A 16,492-nucleotide genomic window follows, 5' to 3' on the forward strand; every position below is an offset into this window, starting at 1 on the left:
CATCTTCAGGATGAGGGCGGCAGCACACCGTGTAGGTAGCCTCTCGGGCTCCTGGCCTGGTTCTTGTGGCTGACCCCAACTAAAGTGGAAGGGTCACTGGCCATAGGAGGGAAGAGGCCACCTTTCAATTTTCCCAGGGGAAATAATAGATGGGAAGCGTAGAGGAGCTGCCATCTCTGTCTATATCTTACATTCTTTTAACTAACTAAAGGAAAAGTTCTTATTTGCACCTGTCTTTCTCTTCATACCTGTAAAAAAGAGCTCTGACATTTACTGAGGGCACGTGAAAAGCTCTCTGGCATGTTTATGTCTCCCCAGCTTCTCAAACGTTGGCTGGCATGTGCATTCCTTCAAGGTTCTTGTTAAAATTCAGATTCTGAGCAGGTGGCAGGTGGGTTGCCACTGAGACTTTTTTTTTCTCAGTGTTGGGCATTGAACCCAGGGCCTTTACACTGAGTTACATCTCCACCCTTTTAATTTTTTTTCTATTATTTTTTATTTTGGGACAGAGTCTTGTCATATAAGTTACTAAATTCGAGCCCTAGGTTGGGCTCGAACTTATGATCCTCCTATCTGAGCTTCTCAAAGTGCCAGGATTACTGGCGCAACCACCATGCCTGACTTAGAGCCTACGTTTCTAAGCGGTGCTCGGGTAGTCCTGCTGCTGCTGCCACTCTGGGGCTGCTCTGCATAGCCAAGCTTCAGACCACCGCTTACGTGCCTCTTTTGCAAAGTTGGCCCATAGCGCTTGCCTCACGGGCCCTGTGAATGGAAAGAAGCCTTTGATTAAATGAGAACCACAAGCTGGAGGGGGACAGACGCTGCCCAGGATGCGGAGGGTCTACTCTTCCTTGCATGTCTGCCTTCACTGATGTACGATCAGCTCCAGAGGTCTCCATCCCCAGCCATGGTTAAGTGGCTGAGGAGGGCTGGTGAAAGAGTAACTCCTGCAGCCTGAGGTGCTGCAGCTCTTACCCATGCCCGGAAGATGTCCAGCAAGAGCAGAAACCCTATGGGCCTGTAGAGAGGGAGCCAGCCTGACGTTTGTGTTAGATTAGGGCAGGCCTCTCCATGCCCAGCAGGATGTGGAGCTAGACTTGCTGCAGGGTCACCTCCTTAATGTGGCAGTTTCTGCACGGCAGCCCAAGCAGTGTTCTCTCATCCTCAACTCCTGTCCTTGAGCTTTGATCCAGACAAGCCCAGCCCTGTGCAGTGGATGTGCCCGCAGGATGCACATGCCTGTGTCCCTATATCCATTGTGGTCACTGACAGCTGCATGCAGCTGTGAGCCCCTAGGATATAGTAGAGCAACTGAGGAAGCAGAATTTAATTTGAATTCAAATAGCCACATGTGGGTTTTGGCTATTGTAGCAAGTCCTGCAGGTCTAGGCTACTTAATGGTGCATTCAGCCCAGGTTAGCTCTGATCCCCTGTGTGCACTGACACACTGAGAAGGGCACCGGGGAGGGAAGAGAGGGGGAAGGGACAAGCAGGGAACAGCTAAGGGACCCTGACAACCAAGCCCAGAATGCTGACACACAAGGCTGTATGTGAGGGCCGTAGAGTGAGTTTCCAGCTGTTCGTGTCACCGAGAGACCCCCAGTGAGTCTGGCTCCTGAGCTTGGGGCTGACTCTAGAGATGGCCTGAGCACCTTGCTCCAGCCCACCTTCCACACATACACTGTGTTCCAAATTCACTCACCTGCCAATGGTCCCTGTGCAAGTGCTTCTGTGTGTGTGTGCGACCACGCACACACTTGTGCACGTCTAAGTGTGATCTTTTTGTTCAGAGCTACCCTTGTCTTAGCCCTCATCTTCCTCTTCCTCCACATGACTGCCCTGGCCCTGCCTCCCCTCTCCTCACTCCTCTGCCCACCCTCAGTTTCTTCCTTGCCCGATGCCCCCAGCTGACAGAAGTGCTAATCTTGTCACACCCAGCAGCTGCGTGCAGAAATGCTACTGCAAGCCACAGCGGGCTCAGCAGCACTCTTGCAAGATGTCAGAACTGTCCACCATTACTCTGTAAGTGTGCGTGGCCGTGGCTGTGGCCGGGTGTCCCAGAGGGGAGGGAGACGCATGCTCTTGCCACTGCCGCCACTGGCTCAAGCTTGTGTCCTGCCGGGCTGGAGTGCGTGGAGTGCCAACCTGTGCCTCCCAGCCTGCCCCTGCCCCGCGCTGTTGCATGCTGAGGTCCCAGTGTCTTGTGAGTTCTTTGCAGCCTGTTGGCCCTGGGGTGGGAGGGTGAGCGCAAGGAGCTGCACTCATTGCGGGTGCATCCTGGGCCTTGCTGTGTGCCAAGGAAGCCGCTGTGCAGCCTCTGGCAGCGCTGCCCAGTGTGCACTTCCTCCAAATCCCTGACTTCTCTGGGCTTTGATCTCCGCAACTGTGAAATTATTTCTGAAAACATAGACTTTGGTTCATAGAATCTGTCCCCTGCATGGGGCAGGTGACCTCCTTCCATGTGCAGAACACTGTATGTGTGAGCTGACAGCCGCAGGGACCCTGTGAGTCGGGTCCTTGTATTGCTTCCATTTTACAGATGAGAAAACTGAAGCACAGAGAGGCAAAGTGACTCCCTCCAGTCCATGTAAATGGAAGGGCACAGATTTGAACCCAGAGAGTCCTTAGCACCACACCCTGAGGCGTATCTGACCAGAACTCCGGGTCACAAGGGGAACTGCCTCCCAGGCAGCCCACTGGGACCTGTGGGAATTGGAAGCTCTTCCTGGCATTTCAGGGCTCTTCTTCGCTGGGATGGGCCTTGGGGAATGAGGACAAAGGACTCGGCCTGGCATTGCCATCTGTCTAGGCTGATCAGGTGGTGGAGTGAGGCTCCCACCTTAGGCTCCCATGCCACGAGTGCACAGCTCAGAACTGCGCAGGTTCCAAACCCTGGGGCTCCTGAGCTGTCCCTATCTGTCCCCCGTCCTGTCTGCCAAAGTGGACCCTGGGTTCCTGAGTCTCCACCTGAAGTACCTAATCATGCCAGGGTTGCTGCAGGACTGCTGGGAGGGGTGGCGCCCCAGGACACGATCCTTGTGGTCACCACATTATCCTGTAGCTGGCAGGGTCCTGAGCTTGTGCCTGAGAGGTCACTGTTTCTTACACTCTCAACCTGATCTGCCAGACACCACTGTGGAAACTGGAAAGGTTTGGCGCCTTGATTTCCAGGACCCCTTTTGGACTTTAAGGAAAATATCCAGAGATAGTCCATTTGTGGGAGGTGAGGCAGTAAGGGAAGGCGGGTTCCCTGGGTTCCCAGGGGAACCTGTCCAGTGTGTGTTAAAGTCAGTCCCCAGGCAAGACTGTGGCAGAGCCCCACACAGCATGGCGAGCTTGATGTTGGTCACTTTGTTCCCTCTGCCCTCTAAAGTACTCCCTGATGCCTTCTGTTGCCAGGCCCTGGGCACACAGACATCAGCGGGCCCAGGCAGACAGAGATAGGCAAGGGGTTGCCCAGCACTGAGGGGCCATAGTCAGAAATGGATCAGAGGAAAGCTGAAAGGATGGCCCACATAGGCCCAGAGGAGGGGCTTGCTCAGCTCCCCTTGGTCCTGCTCTAGCCCAGGGACCCCGGAGCTTGCACAGGGGTGAGTAGGGAGCAAGGGAGAGTGGTGCACCCTATGAACCAGGCCTGCTCCTTTCTGGGTGGAGCTTCCTCCTGCTGAAGTCTCTCCAGGCTCCTACTCCTGCTCCTTGTCTTCCTCCCATCTCCTCCCTCTTGCCTCATCCTCTCTTACAGACGTTAGGATGTCAAGGCCTCACACAGCATCTGTGAGTTTGGTTTTTCTAGAAATCTGGAGCCCTCTCATTGTGTAGAACATTCTCTCCCGGAAAGCCCAGGTTCAGGGAAAGGGAGGGACATCCGGTGTAATGGCCCCGATCCAGCACTGAAACCCTTTGTCTACTTTGGCAGAGCCAGCTCTGCTGGGAGAAGGTGACATTTATGTTCTGGACGAGCTGGGCACAGCAGGGAGGGGTGGATTCTGTGAAAGGCCTGTGGAAGCCAGTATGTTGGGGTGGGAGAAGATGGGGCCCCACCCTTCCTACAGAGCAGCAACCAAAAGGGCACAGGCCCCGGATGCCCTCAGCACAGACTTCCCTGCCCCTGTACCCTCAGAACAGGGCCCACCCCTGGTGGCCTAGGAGAGTGGGGTTCCCTTTTTGTCCCATTCCAGGGTCAATGTCCTTTTCTTCTTTTGGCATGGTTTCCTGGTGACAGCTTCCTTGTGCCCCGTGGAGGTTTGTGTGCAGTGCCAGTAAGTCCATCCTAGAATCCCTCCGCAGCGTCTCTCAGGGCCCACACAGTGCTCTCCCTCTCCGCACCTCCCATTGCTCTCCATGGGTGCCCCAGCTAGACTCATACTCAGAAAGTTGCTGTGGCTGTGGCACTCGGGGGCAGCTCTGTTGGGGCACATAGAGTTTCCTTAGGGGTAGGAGGAGGTTTGCTTTGCTTCCAGCCTCCTGAATCATATCGAGTTTTGCCCTGATTGTCTTCCCTGAGGGTTTAGCATATGACACAGGAGTCCTTCCAAATTGCTTGTACATTTTTGGCAGCTCTGCAGGACACTGAGTGGGAGCCTTGCAGACTGGGAGGGTACCCCTCATATCCGCAGTGGAGAGTGCTGAGCAGGTCTGCCGTCAGGTCAGGGTGTCTGGAGAGTGCAAGGGCCAGGACTGATTTCTCTGCTGGGAGGCCCTCCTCCCAAGCCCCAGGAGTCACCGCAGCAGATGTCTTGCTCTTTTTCCAACAGGAGGCTGGCCCGGTCCACACTGCTGCTCATTCCATTGTTCGGAATCCACTACACAGTGTTCGCCTTCTCCCCAGAGAACGTCAGCAAGAGGGAGAGACTCGTGTTTGAGCTGGGGCTGGGCTCCTTCCAGGTAGGCCTGGCATGTGCAGGGCAGTGCTCCCAGGAGCCAGGGCCTGGCCTCTGACCTGCTGATGGCTCTCGAATCTTAAACCCTAGCTCTTTCTGCCTGTGAAATGCGCACCTGAAGAGAAGCATGCTGGGAGAGCTCTGACTGCCACCCTGAGGAGACAAGAGTGTGTGGCTGCCACTGGGTCTGGGGCTCCTAGCCAGGCTCCCTTGGGTGATCTGAGGGGCCAGCTCCCAGTGGCAGGGGCTCCAGGGTGGGATGACTTTGAGAACCCTGCACATCCACATCCAGACTTCAGCCTGCTAGACCCCCCACCTCCCGAGGGCTGGAGTTCTGTCTCACCTGGGATGGGGTCCCTGGCACAGGTTCCCAGCATAGGACCTGGCAGAGCTGACAGGGCAGGGGCACATGCCAGGGAGCCAGGGGCTGAGAGGAGCAGAGAAGAGTGAGTGAGTGGGGCTGCAAGTGAGTGAGTGAATTGCAGTGTGAAGCGAACAGATGGAGGGAGCAGCAGCCCTGAAGGGAACCCTGGCTCCCCGGTGTCCTCCCCCAAGAGGCCTGTTCAAATCAGCATGCGAGGAGCTGATGGTCAGGAAGCTACTGTGCTTAGCCTGGTGAGGCTGCGAGTTTCAGAGCTAGTGTTCTGACCCGAGAACCAGACCCGGGCGCTGGTCAAGGTGCTTGCTGCCTGGGCCTCCAGCTGGTGTTCCTCACGCTCATACACACAGATAGCTCCACTCAGGTTCTGTGGGGAGTGGCTTGGCAGAGTTCAGGAAAATGTACTTACTCTGGGGTCCACATGCCGCAGCTAAATTCCCACCCTGTGCCGAGTGCTTACTCCATGTAGAGCACAGGAGTGTGCGGCTGAGCAGGGAGAGGGTGGTGGTACCTAAGGAAGATGTGAGGCTGTTCTGTCCTGGAGGCATTGTGCCCTTGGGAGCGTATACTAGTCAGAGGGCACAGAGGCATTTCTAGTGCATCAAAGAAGACTTTCTATAAGACAGAGCTGGCCTTTGACAATGGGAAGAATTGGGCCAAGGTGTACCCAAAGCCAGGGTGTATTGCTGGCGACTGGCCCACCAGCCACCGGCTTCAGGGGTGTGCCTATCTTGATGGAGCAGAGCAACCAGTGTCGCATCACACCACACATCCCTGAGCAGTGCCCCATTCAGGTCATGTGTTTTCGTGCTTCCTGTGTCATCCCCAGCTCCCATCCTTCCCCCATGCCCAGGCATGCAGCATGCAGAGGGTCCTTTGCCAGCCTGCTCAGGTTTGCCTTTTCTTTCTCCCCAGGGCTTTGTGGTGGCTATTCTCTATTGTTTCCTGAACGGGGAGGTAAGACTGCGGCCCTTCAGCCCTTCCGCATTAGAGGTGGGGCTTGCTGGGCAGTACTTCCCTGAGGAAGGCAGTGCTGAGCTCCCAGTACTGACAGGAGAGGGCTGGTCACACATCTGTGGTGACAGTCAGCCAGAATCTCCTGTCTGCCTGCCTGCACCGGACGCTGCTGTCTCCTACTGTGCGGCTGAGGCCCAGCCTGCAGTGCAGAACCCTACCAGCAGTGGCACCAGTCTGCTGCTCCCAGAGCTCTGAGAGAGAGCTGTCTCCATAGCTACACCTGAAGGAGCAGAAAGTGGCACGATGGGGGAGAGGCAGGCAGGGTGCCTGCAGGTCAGGAGGTGTCCCGGGCAGGGTTTCTGGGCTGAGGCTGCCCAGTGCTCAGTGCTGCCACCAGCAGGCCAGCGTGCCTCGCCCAAATGTGTCCCCTGGCAAAGCAGAGACTGAGGATATGAAAAAGATGTCAGGGAGACCTGGAGCCTTCCTATAATGTTCCTTTCCAGAGCTGTAGTTTTGGGCTCCCTCTCTAGCCTGTTGAGCCTAAAACATAGCCTAAAACCCAGGTGCTGGGGCAGGAGCAGGGACGAGGTGGATGGCCCGGGCTTGGGGCGTGGACAAGCACAGTGACACTTAGATTTTGCTGCATGGCTGTGACCTCAGTAGGCTCCTCTCTGTTTTGCATTGAAGACACAAGCAGCACACTGGGATTGTTGTAGAGCAGATGGTGAGAGGCAGAGAGGGCCCTGGCTGAGGCACGGGGTGAGCTGAGAGGTGGGAGTAGGTGGAGCTCGTCAAGAGTCTGCAGTGGAGGTGGGAGCTAGAAGCAGAGAGCACTTGGGGCACCGTTCCCAGAGGTACTGTCGGGCACTGCACAGGCTGGTTGGCTGTGGAGCAGATGGGGACTGAGATTCACGCAGTATGGCCCCCGCTTACCAAGCTAAGAGCCACACGGTGATGCATTTGCCCAGAGAAGAGTTATCTCATGGATCTCAACTCTGATACACACTAGCATCACATAGAAAGCTTTATCTGTGGACATCTGGGTCTTACTCAGATACATGGATGTAATTGTTTGTGTGTTCTGGTCATCTGGAATGTTTAAACCACCCCAGGTGATTCTATGTGCAGTTTGTTAGCGGTCAGGGAGAGGAAGAGTCCTCACTGGCACCCTGAGGAGCTGCTTGTTGAGGATCCCAGTGGGATGCCTCGGAGGAGCATCGGAGTGGCGCACAGACAACAGGGAGCCACCTGTCCACAGACCTTGTCCAAAGGGCAGCTGGGGAGGAGGGAGGTGTGGAAGGGGAATGGCAAGGCAGCGGGAAGGCCTCGGGCTGTGTTGGGCTGATAATTGGAGGGGGTATCCACCCAGAGGTCACAGCCTAGCTGTTCCCTGCAGGTGCAGGCAGAGATCAAGCGGAAATGGCGGAGCTGGAAGGTGAACCGCTACTTCACCATGGACTTCAAGCACCGGCACCCATCCCTGGCTAGTAGTGGGGTGAATGGGGGCACCCAGCTCTCCATCCTGAGCAAAAGCAGCTCCCAGCTTCGCATGTCCACCCTTCCAGCTGACAATCTGGCCACCTGAGACCCGCTTTGGTCCTCTCCTGCCTCACAGGCTGGGGCTGCAGGCGGGTGTCTGCAGCGCATGTTTGAGCCTCTTCCCTCCTCTTGGGCAGGCCCTGGCTGGAGCTTGACTCCTCCCCAAGGGGGAGAAGGAGGCAAGGCACAATCTGCTTACTGTCCCTCTCATTCGGTACCGGCCCCACCCACCATGGTCCCTGATTTGACAATGTAAATAGCCCTCAAATTTGGAAGCCTGTCCCCTCCTTGCTTCTCTCGCCCCAGCCAGACCCCAGCTCCACCCCACTGCCTGGCCAGCCCCAGTGATGGCCTGCCCCAGGCACCAGGCCTTGTGAGCTGAGGCTAGAGAGAAGTTGGATAGGGCCTGCCCTGACAGCCCCCTCATGTCTAACTTTGGATGTGGGCCCTTCTCAAACCTGGCCAGCATCAGTGTCCAGGGGCCTAGCTCCTGGTGCCAGGCAATGGGACAGCCCCAGGGCTTTTTCTGTCTAAGACTTCAGTTGTAGGGTGGGGACTGAGGTCAGGGAAAGTTCTGGTGCTTTTCATTTGATCCAAGAAGAACTGAGAGCCAGAAATGTGGGAAGGAGATGGAAGAGTTAGGAGACCCATGGAAGAAGACCCTCACCGTCTCAGATGTTCTACCCCTGACTCAAGATGGGCACGGTTCATCTGGTAGCTACCCTTCCACCCCTCCTGTCCCCAGTGAGGCCCCAGAGAGGCTGCTCCCCAGTGATCCCTACCGTGGAGAGGGTCTCTAAGTCCCGCCCCCATTTCCCCTCAAGTCAAAGCCATGATAAGAATGAACCAGCTGCCTTCCTGTGAGGTCAGTGAGTCCTGAAGCACCTTGCACCTCCAGGTGCCCAAGTCCCAGGCTCGGGCTTCACCCACCCTCCACCTTCATGGATAGTGAGCCCCGGATGCCAGATCTTCAGGCCTGGACTCAGCTTCTGAACTTTCATAGAGACCTCTGCAAAGACTTCTTGGGGTGTCCTGGGTATTGAATCCCCTCAGGCTGCTAGAATGTCCTGAGGGAATGACACAGCCACCATGTTCATTAGCAGAGGCTACTGATGGGCATGGTGGCCACTCCCCAAAGCCTGTCCTGACTCCCGGCTGCAGGGTGTACAGCCATGGCCTAAGCGTCAGGCAGTTTAGAATACTGTGATTATGGCCCCAGCTCATTCCATAAGTTCTGGGTCTTGTTTGTGTCTGTGTTTGAGGACTTGCTTCATGATCCTGTTGTGAGTGCTTGAGGAGTTTGGTGAAGGGTGGCTTTGCTCTGCTCAGTTTCATGAAGAGGAAGGAGCCCTCGGGATGTACAGTGGCCTTTTGGGAGAGGCCTGCAGAGCGAGCAGAAAGGGCTCCTGTCTCTGATCTGAGATGAGTCCTGTGTCCTCAGCAGTGAAGAAAGCCCATACATCTTTGGTAAAGACAGAGGGAGAAAACACCCCCTGCTCCTTTCCAGGCACACATAGTGACTTTGGTGACAAGTGTGCAATGGCCTCTCCATTGTGCACCTGACCTCATCCCCTCCCCTGTCCTATGTACGCCAGTATCTGCTGATAGCCTTGCCCTTGAGATGCTTCTTGGAAGGAGCTGTTGCCTAGGATTCAGAGACCTAGAGTCTGCCTCGGTCAGGTTTAGAGTACTGTGACTCTGGACATGCTGTGTGTGAAGTGAGGTGGCCTCTCTTCTCCAGGCTCTGCAGCTCAGCAGTCTTTCTCTCCAGAACTAAGGCAGGAAATAGGAGCATGCTCCGGTGTGCATCGTCTAAGGTTTTAGTGAATATGCGTGTGCAGGTGAGGTGAGGAATGCTGTTCATTCTCCCTTTCTTAGAAACCAAACTCCTTTCTCCTCTGTTTGGACACCACAGTAGTAGCTGACATCCTGGAGGGAAGGCTCAGGCCATGGACGCTTGAATAGGTGCTTTGGGCATGATGTGGTGACTCTTTGCTCTCTGCCCGACTGGGGCAAGCACCATGACCAGTATCCTAGATCCAGGGAGTCCCAAGGCTGTGGACCCCATTCGTTTGCCATCACCCTACCATTAGTCTGCTTCACTGTGGATGAAGAAACTGTGACCCTATAGATATATTATTTCAAAGCAGCAAAACCAGAATCTGCCCTGAGCCCCACATCCTGAACTGTTTCCTGAGCCCTGGACCTGAGTCTTCCTAGCGGTTCAGATTCCTGGTGGTTATTTTTGTATCTGAATGCTCTTTGCCAGTTTTATGAGCCGATGTATGTGAGGCACTCTGAGTGTGCTAGGAGACCCTCAATTTCAGGGCCACAGTGCTGTAGGGGAACAACACGAGGATGGGCAAAAACCTTTCCTTCTCTGACCCTGTTTGCAAACCTGTACAGTGGGCAATAAGACTAGATGAATTGTATATAGCCTAGTGCATCCCTAGAATTCTCTGTCTAAACACCAGCCACCCACTGGGAAGGAGCCCCAGGAAAGATGGCAGTAATTGCTTTGACCAAGAAAGAGTAAGAAACTGGTGTGTGAAGAGGACTTGAAGCACTTGATAAAGCTAATGCTGAGAGGAATAGATTCCAGGACCCCAGGCCCATAGGCATTTGTTCTATGCAACCCTGAAGGAGGAACGCCACCCCCACAGGAGACTGAGCTCTCCTTGGGATGATGAGGTGTAGTTCCCTGTCAGGACTGCCTAGCTGTAGGCCTGGCAGGCTGTGTGTGGAGAGGGTCTCTCATCCTGAGAGAAGTGGGGTTGTGTGTCATGGAAGCTGAGGCTTCTGGGGAGCCAATGGATGGCGGGAGAGTGGAACTTAGGATATTCAGCCCTCTATGGCCCCAATATTGAGCCTCATGATTCCAGACTTGAGGTCAGACTGTATTCTCCGTGGGCAGTGGGGTGAGCCTCCCAACATGCCCAGTGGCCAGCTGTAATGCCTTCTCTAGCCCCATGACCTCTGAACTGGGCTCCTGGGCACTAGAATAAGGGAGCTCACACTGGGCCCAAAGCTGGAATTTCACTGGTGTCTGCTGTCACTCACCAAAGCCTCAGCCTCTTGGTGTGCCCCTCTCTTCTGTAATGAAAGGCTGGAAGAGCCTCTCTTGTTAATTCTTTGAGTGCCCTCCCCTCCTTCAGGGCCACTCCAGAGAGAAAGCAATGAGTCCTTTGTCACCATCAACTCCCACTTGAGCCCAAGGAACTTGGAAACTGGATGGAGGAACCCAAGCAGAGCCAGGGACCTGGACTTGTCCTGGCTTTGCCGCCACTTGTTCTGCACTTGTGCCCCATACCCCTGGGGAGATTCCCAAAGTACTGGAGCTGGGAACAATGCAGACACCTTCAGGCCAGACCTCCTCCTGGGGCTGATAAGGAAACACAGGAGAGCGCAGCCTGATTCTGGGTGAGGAAATGTCTCCACTTGTAGGTGCACAGCCCCTCACAGGACCAGAGGGAGGCATGTGATGGTCAGCATCTGTAGGATTAGCACTTCTAGTGCAGAAGACAGATCCCAGCCATGGAAAGTTGTCAGGACTCCAGACTGCAGGAGAAGTAATGGAGTCAGCATGGTGTGGGAAATCCTGTTCTCTAGCCTGGGCTTTGCCACCTCCTCTGTGACTTGAGGCTCACCCTCTGCTGACATCTGCCTCCCAACCTGAGAAATAGGGACAATATGATTGCTTCATCTGTCCTGCAGACCAACATGATGCCAACAGGAGTTCATGACCAAACTTTGGGAACAGATGTGCGCTCATTCCTGGGCAAAGGCCCCTGGAAAGGAATCTGTGCTGTTTGCTATTTGCCTACTGCTTTGAGCCCTTATGGATAAACCGTTACTCCACTTATAAATCCACCAGCACTGGGGGTAAGGGACTGGCCAGAGGGCTCCGGGGGACAGAGCTTCAGCTCTGTCTCCATCAGTGTGCTTTCAAGATCAAGATGGAGAGAACTTCACGTGGGTGCTCTGAGCATTGCCATGCCACCCTCCTGGGAATCCTGCAAGGACTTGGCACAGTCCTCAGATGGGCTGCATGCCCATTTCCGCTCCTTTCCCAAACTCCAGGTCCCGGATGTGTCTGCTCTTGACCATGTGTGTCTTCTGTGTCTGTCGTCCGTGGCTTTGCTGTGTCAGGCTGGAGTGGTTGGTGCAGCCCCTGGCATCCAGATGTGGCTCCAAGCTCATTTGTGGCAGCTGGGCCACCTGGGCTTCATCTCCCAACATAAAGATACCCCCCCCCCATTACTTCCCCTGCTGCCACCACTAACGCTATGCTCACCACCTTGTCCAGGATTTTCAGAATGTCAAATCGCTGTAGATGACTCAATAAATGTCTTATCATTTTTCTTGGTGGCTGCAAACTGGTGAAAGTGGAGGGCAGGGGAGGAGCAGAGGCAGAAGAAATGGGGTCTGCCCCCCAAGTCTGATCATTCCAGAGTAGCCTCATTTGAAAGGGTTTGGGGTCTTTTGAATTCCAAGGGATATGTATTAGAATGAGTTCAAATGGGCTGAAGAAGGACTTGGAAAAGCAGAGGAAAAAATCTTGGCTTCTGAAGGATCTTTATGCACCTTGAATGGGGTCAGAAACACTTGGAGGTCTTGAGTAGCTGGAAATGGAGCAGCTCTTCCTACAGTCCATCCTGTAGTCTGTAATGCATCATGATTTTCATGTTGCTCTAGGGGAGTGGCACCACATGCCCTGAGAGCCCACTTTCAGGGCTCATGTTGTTCCCGGTAGCCACAGGTGCATCCCTGACTGCCAGAGTCCCTGTTGGAAAGGCAGAGCTCTCAAAATCAGATCTTTAGTCCAGGGGATTCTCACTCCCCTGGGTCCTGGTGGTCATCACACTAGTGCCCACTGTATGCCAGTCATACATTTTCGAGTGTGTGACACTGGAAATCGAACCCAGCATCTTCAGACTGCACTACATCCTCACCCCTTTTAAATTTTTACTTTGAGGCAAGGTCTTGTTGTTGCTCAGTCACCCACCTGGGCTTGAACTTTTGTCCTCTTGTTGAGCCTTCCACAGCACTGAGGTTACAGGCATGTGTCACAGCATCCGGGTACAGTCAGATTTTAGTTTCTAGCCACAGGAGATGCTTTTGGCTGATAAATCAGAAAAGGAGTTTTCAGGAAGCATGTTAGGCAGCCCAGAGAATCCTTGGAAAGCTGGAGGAGCCAGGAAAGATATATGAAGCCATATGTTTGCCACAAAACGGGTGGCGAAAAGGCTGCCACCATTGCTGACAGCAGCCTAGCAGTATGTTTTTTGCCAGGCCCTACATGTCACATTTACCACCGTGTCTGAAGCAGGAAATTTTGCTTCTATCCTCACCAACACATCATATCCCACATGCAGTGCCATCTTCCAGTTGCTCACTTCTGAGTCAAGTCTCACATGATATCATAGTGATGGCTCTACCTGCAGCAGAGACTGGAAATTGGAGTTTCCTGGGGTTCTACCTTTAGGGAGGTGGGGTTCCCAAGTCTGGAGGTTCTGTAAGCATTTCAGTAGTACTAAGAAGTCCTAGGAATCGGCTGTGTCCACCACCACAGTGCTGAGGTCTGCTGCACATGGGGAGAGAGCGCCCTCCATGTGATCAGGTGGGCCACTCAGAACTCAAGAAGTGAAGTCAATGGAAGCACGAACCCTAACCCAGCTGGCCGCTGTGACCTCTGCCCCTGGATGGGCCAGACAGGCCACTCAGCAGGGATCCCAGGTGATAGTGGGGATTTCCCCAGCTGCAGAGCTGGGAGGTTTTACTCTTTACTGCTGCACCTGTTTTTCCTCCAGGGATTCACAGGCTCTGTCACATGACTCTGTTAGCAGATTCTTTGAGATGTTTCCAAATGGACGCTATCCTTCAGTGACCCTCAGAATCAATCTTCTTGTGTCTCAGACTCTACTGACTGCTCCTAGAGAAGACATCTGTTGTGTTCAGATGAATGGTAATCTCATGGATGTGCCCCTGTGAACTGTGGTTCCATATTTTTCATTCTTAGAAAGATGTCACATTCAAGAAGCAGAGGCAGAGACCCAGAAGTAAGGTGGAGGGCTTTACATCCATACGACATGTGGATTCCCTGGCAGCTGAGAAGATAAACCAGTCAGTGCAAACGAAAATAAACTAGTAAATTCTGGTTTTTATACCTGATTCCCCATCTGGAGTTACTTTTCTCTTTTCTCTAAAGCCCCTTTAATGAATGCCTTAAGCTCTGATTCTTCCTAGGTAATAATGGTATCCACCCTGGGTAATGGTAGTGATTACGGTAGGTGTATATAATCCTTGGGAATCCATTGACTCAAGCTTTAGCTGTCTCAGAACCACCTGGGTGGTGCTTAAAATATAGATTGTGGACTGGGGATGTGGGTTCGTGGTAAGAGCACTTGCCTCACCTGTGTGGGGCTCCGGTCTCCATCTTTAGCACCTCAGAGAATGAAGACAAGACTGCTGAACTCAGTGCCAGCATTTCTGATCCAGTAGGTTCAAGGCAGAACTTCTTAATTTTCAAGTCTAAAGTCACCAGAGGCTGCTGCTGCTGCTGCTGCTGTTGATGGAGACACCGTTTTAAGAACCGGTACTCTGGAGGTCCTCCCTGAGTCCAGTGGCTGGGCATCCCAGCCCTTGGTCATGAGCTTTGGACCTGCAAAGTGGTACTCTCCCTAGGAAGTGGACAACAGACGCAGACATCGGCAGTGTGAGCTTTAGTTTACCTTGCCTCCAGGTCACTTTAGGATTAGAAAGCAGAAAGGTCCAGGAGAACATTGGTCTGTCAGTGTGTATTCCCAATTAAAGTGACTTCTTTGATCTTTTTGTTCAAGAATCCAAGCCATCTTGACTTTCTGACTCTATGAACCATCTCGGAATCAACTGGAATCAAGGTCAGCGGGAGGTAGCAACAAACCTCCTCCACCCAAAAGTGCCGTACGGAAGTCAGTTTACTCTTCTCATATGAACGCCCGAGTCAGGCAGCACAGAGCTGTCACTGTGCTTTGTGGCCGCTCTGGGGATGCAGACTTTTATATTTCTGTTCCTCCATCCTTAGCATGTGAGTCCCAGTCCTAAGTTCACTCATGGTCAAGAAGGCTCCTGGAACTTTGGATGCCCTTAGTGTCTGAGCAAAAGGGAAGAAGCCTCAGGTCATTGTAAAAAGGCTTAAACTTACTGAAATCTCATTGGTCAGTAGGCAGGCAATAGCATGTGCAGGATGAAGTTTTGGCTGGCAAATGGTAGTTTCTGTCATTATCTCCAATCTCCTGGCCTGTAAGCTATCACACGGTGCCACTGAGCTCATCCCATATCTTTGAAAACAGCTGAGTGCCCATAGTGTCCCACAGTATAGGAACCAAACTAGGGCTTGCTGTCTCCAGCTTGGCCCATAGGGTGATTCTGGCATGGGCCTTGATTAGGACTTGGGGACTGATTATTCTCATCCAGTGGAGTCCAGTGTCATTCTGGTTTGCTCTTGGGCTCCCTCTCATGGCTACATTTCCTGAGTGGATTATATGCCCTGGAGACCTCTACATTAAATGATCCCTTTACAATTTGGGAGAATTGTTGGAGGTAAGTTATTCTGAGGGAGAGATGAGGGTAATTCATGGTTGTTAGTTACCCTCAAGTGACTTTGGTTTAGAAGCTTCTGGTGCTCCCTGGCTTTCCTGGTGGACAACACACACACACACACACACACACACACACACACACACACACACAGTGGTTCAAATGTGAGCACAGAGCCGACCCCTGCCCCCGATAGTCTCACAAGATCTAAATCCAATGTGGGAACCTCATTGCCCAGCTTGTCTACACACAGTCATGTGGAGATTGTGTGTGTTCGCTATAGTTCTTCCCTGATTTCTATAAAGAACAGCTTTAGAAATGTCAATCAAAAGATAGGAGCACACTGACAATCGGGTATATGGCTTTCATTTCTTTTTTCAATGGTGGCTTACTGGGCAAGCACCGCTCATTTAGCAAGCACTCTCCAGTGACTACTGTGTGGTGGGAGCTGCTCTTAGGCCTGGTGAGCATCGCAGAGAGCTCCTGCTCCTGTGGCCTATGAAGATTCCACTGGGCAGAGCAGACAATAAGGGAAAGGAAGGGAGGGCAGCGGAGGGGAGGGGAAAGGAAGGGAAAGGGAAAGGAGAGGAAGGGAAGGGAGGGGGAGGGAAGGGAAGGAAGGAAATATGTAAATTCAAATTAATTGAGGAGCGTGTCATGAGGAGAGTAAAGCACTTAGTAGAGAGTGCCGGGGCAGGGAGCTGTTTTAGGTAGGGCAGGTCAGGAAGGCCCACGAGGCAGGCACCTGAGCGCTTCAACCTCCTGGCCCTCTAACCCCACCCCCAACCATCTCCGTGGGTCTCAGCAAATACTTGAGGCAAGAGATTCCAGGTATAAGAGACACCAGGAGTGAATGCCCTGGCCTCCATCCGTGAGCGCCCGCGCCCTTCCCTGGCATGAGGGTATGTGCCTTTGGACTACATCGTGGAAGCCAGCACCATGCAAACTAATGCATTCTGTGTGTCAGTTTCCAGAGCAAATTACCACAAGCAGGTAGCTTAAGGCAAGCGAAGTCTACCTCACAACTCCAGAGGCCAGTACTCTAACAAGAAGAGTTCCAGAGCCATGTTTTTTTTTTTTTTCCCAGAGAAGAATGTCCCATGCTCCTCATTTAGTTTCCAGTCCTGCTGGCTGCTTTGGCATTCTTTAGCTTACAGAT

At 53.3% G+C, this 16,492-nt stretch overlaps 1 protein-coding gene across 4 annotated transcripts in view; it reads left to right on the forward strand.

Annotated features, from left to right (window-relative positions):
* Positions 1–12,082, forward strand: part of Adcyap1r1 (ADCYAP receptor type I) — a 49,785-nt gene extending 37,703 nt beyond the window's left edge. For 2 of the 4 annotated variants that reach the window (XM_023709947.1, XM_023709948.1), the window contains 4 exons: positions 1,939–2,022; positions 4,755–4,884; positions 6,175–6,216; positions 7,613–12,082. In XM_023709947.1, coding sequence (XP_023565715.1) covers positions 1,939–2,022; positions 4,755–4,884; positions 6,175–6,216; positions 7,613–7,801 — 445 coding nt within the window. In that variant the 3' untranslated portion in view covers positions 7,802–12,082. The remainder of the gene's footprint in view (positions 1–1,938; positions 2,023–4,754; positions 4,885–6,174; positions 6,217–7,612) is intronic. The other 2 variants (XM_023709949.1, XM_004626532.2) reach the window with 1 other exon arrangement.
* The last annotated feature ends 4,410 nt before the right edge of the window (positions 12,083–16,492 follow it).

The sequence above is a fragment of the Octodon degus genome, unplaced genomic scaffold (assembly GCF_000260255.1).
Source record: "Octodon degus isolate 3935 unplaced genomic scaffold, OctDeg1.0 scaffold00015, whole genome shotgun sequence".
Taxonomy (NCBI): Eukaryota; Metazoa; Chordata; class Mammalia; order Rodentia; family Octodontidae; genus Octodon; species Octodon degus.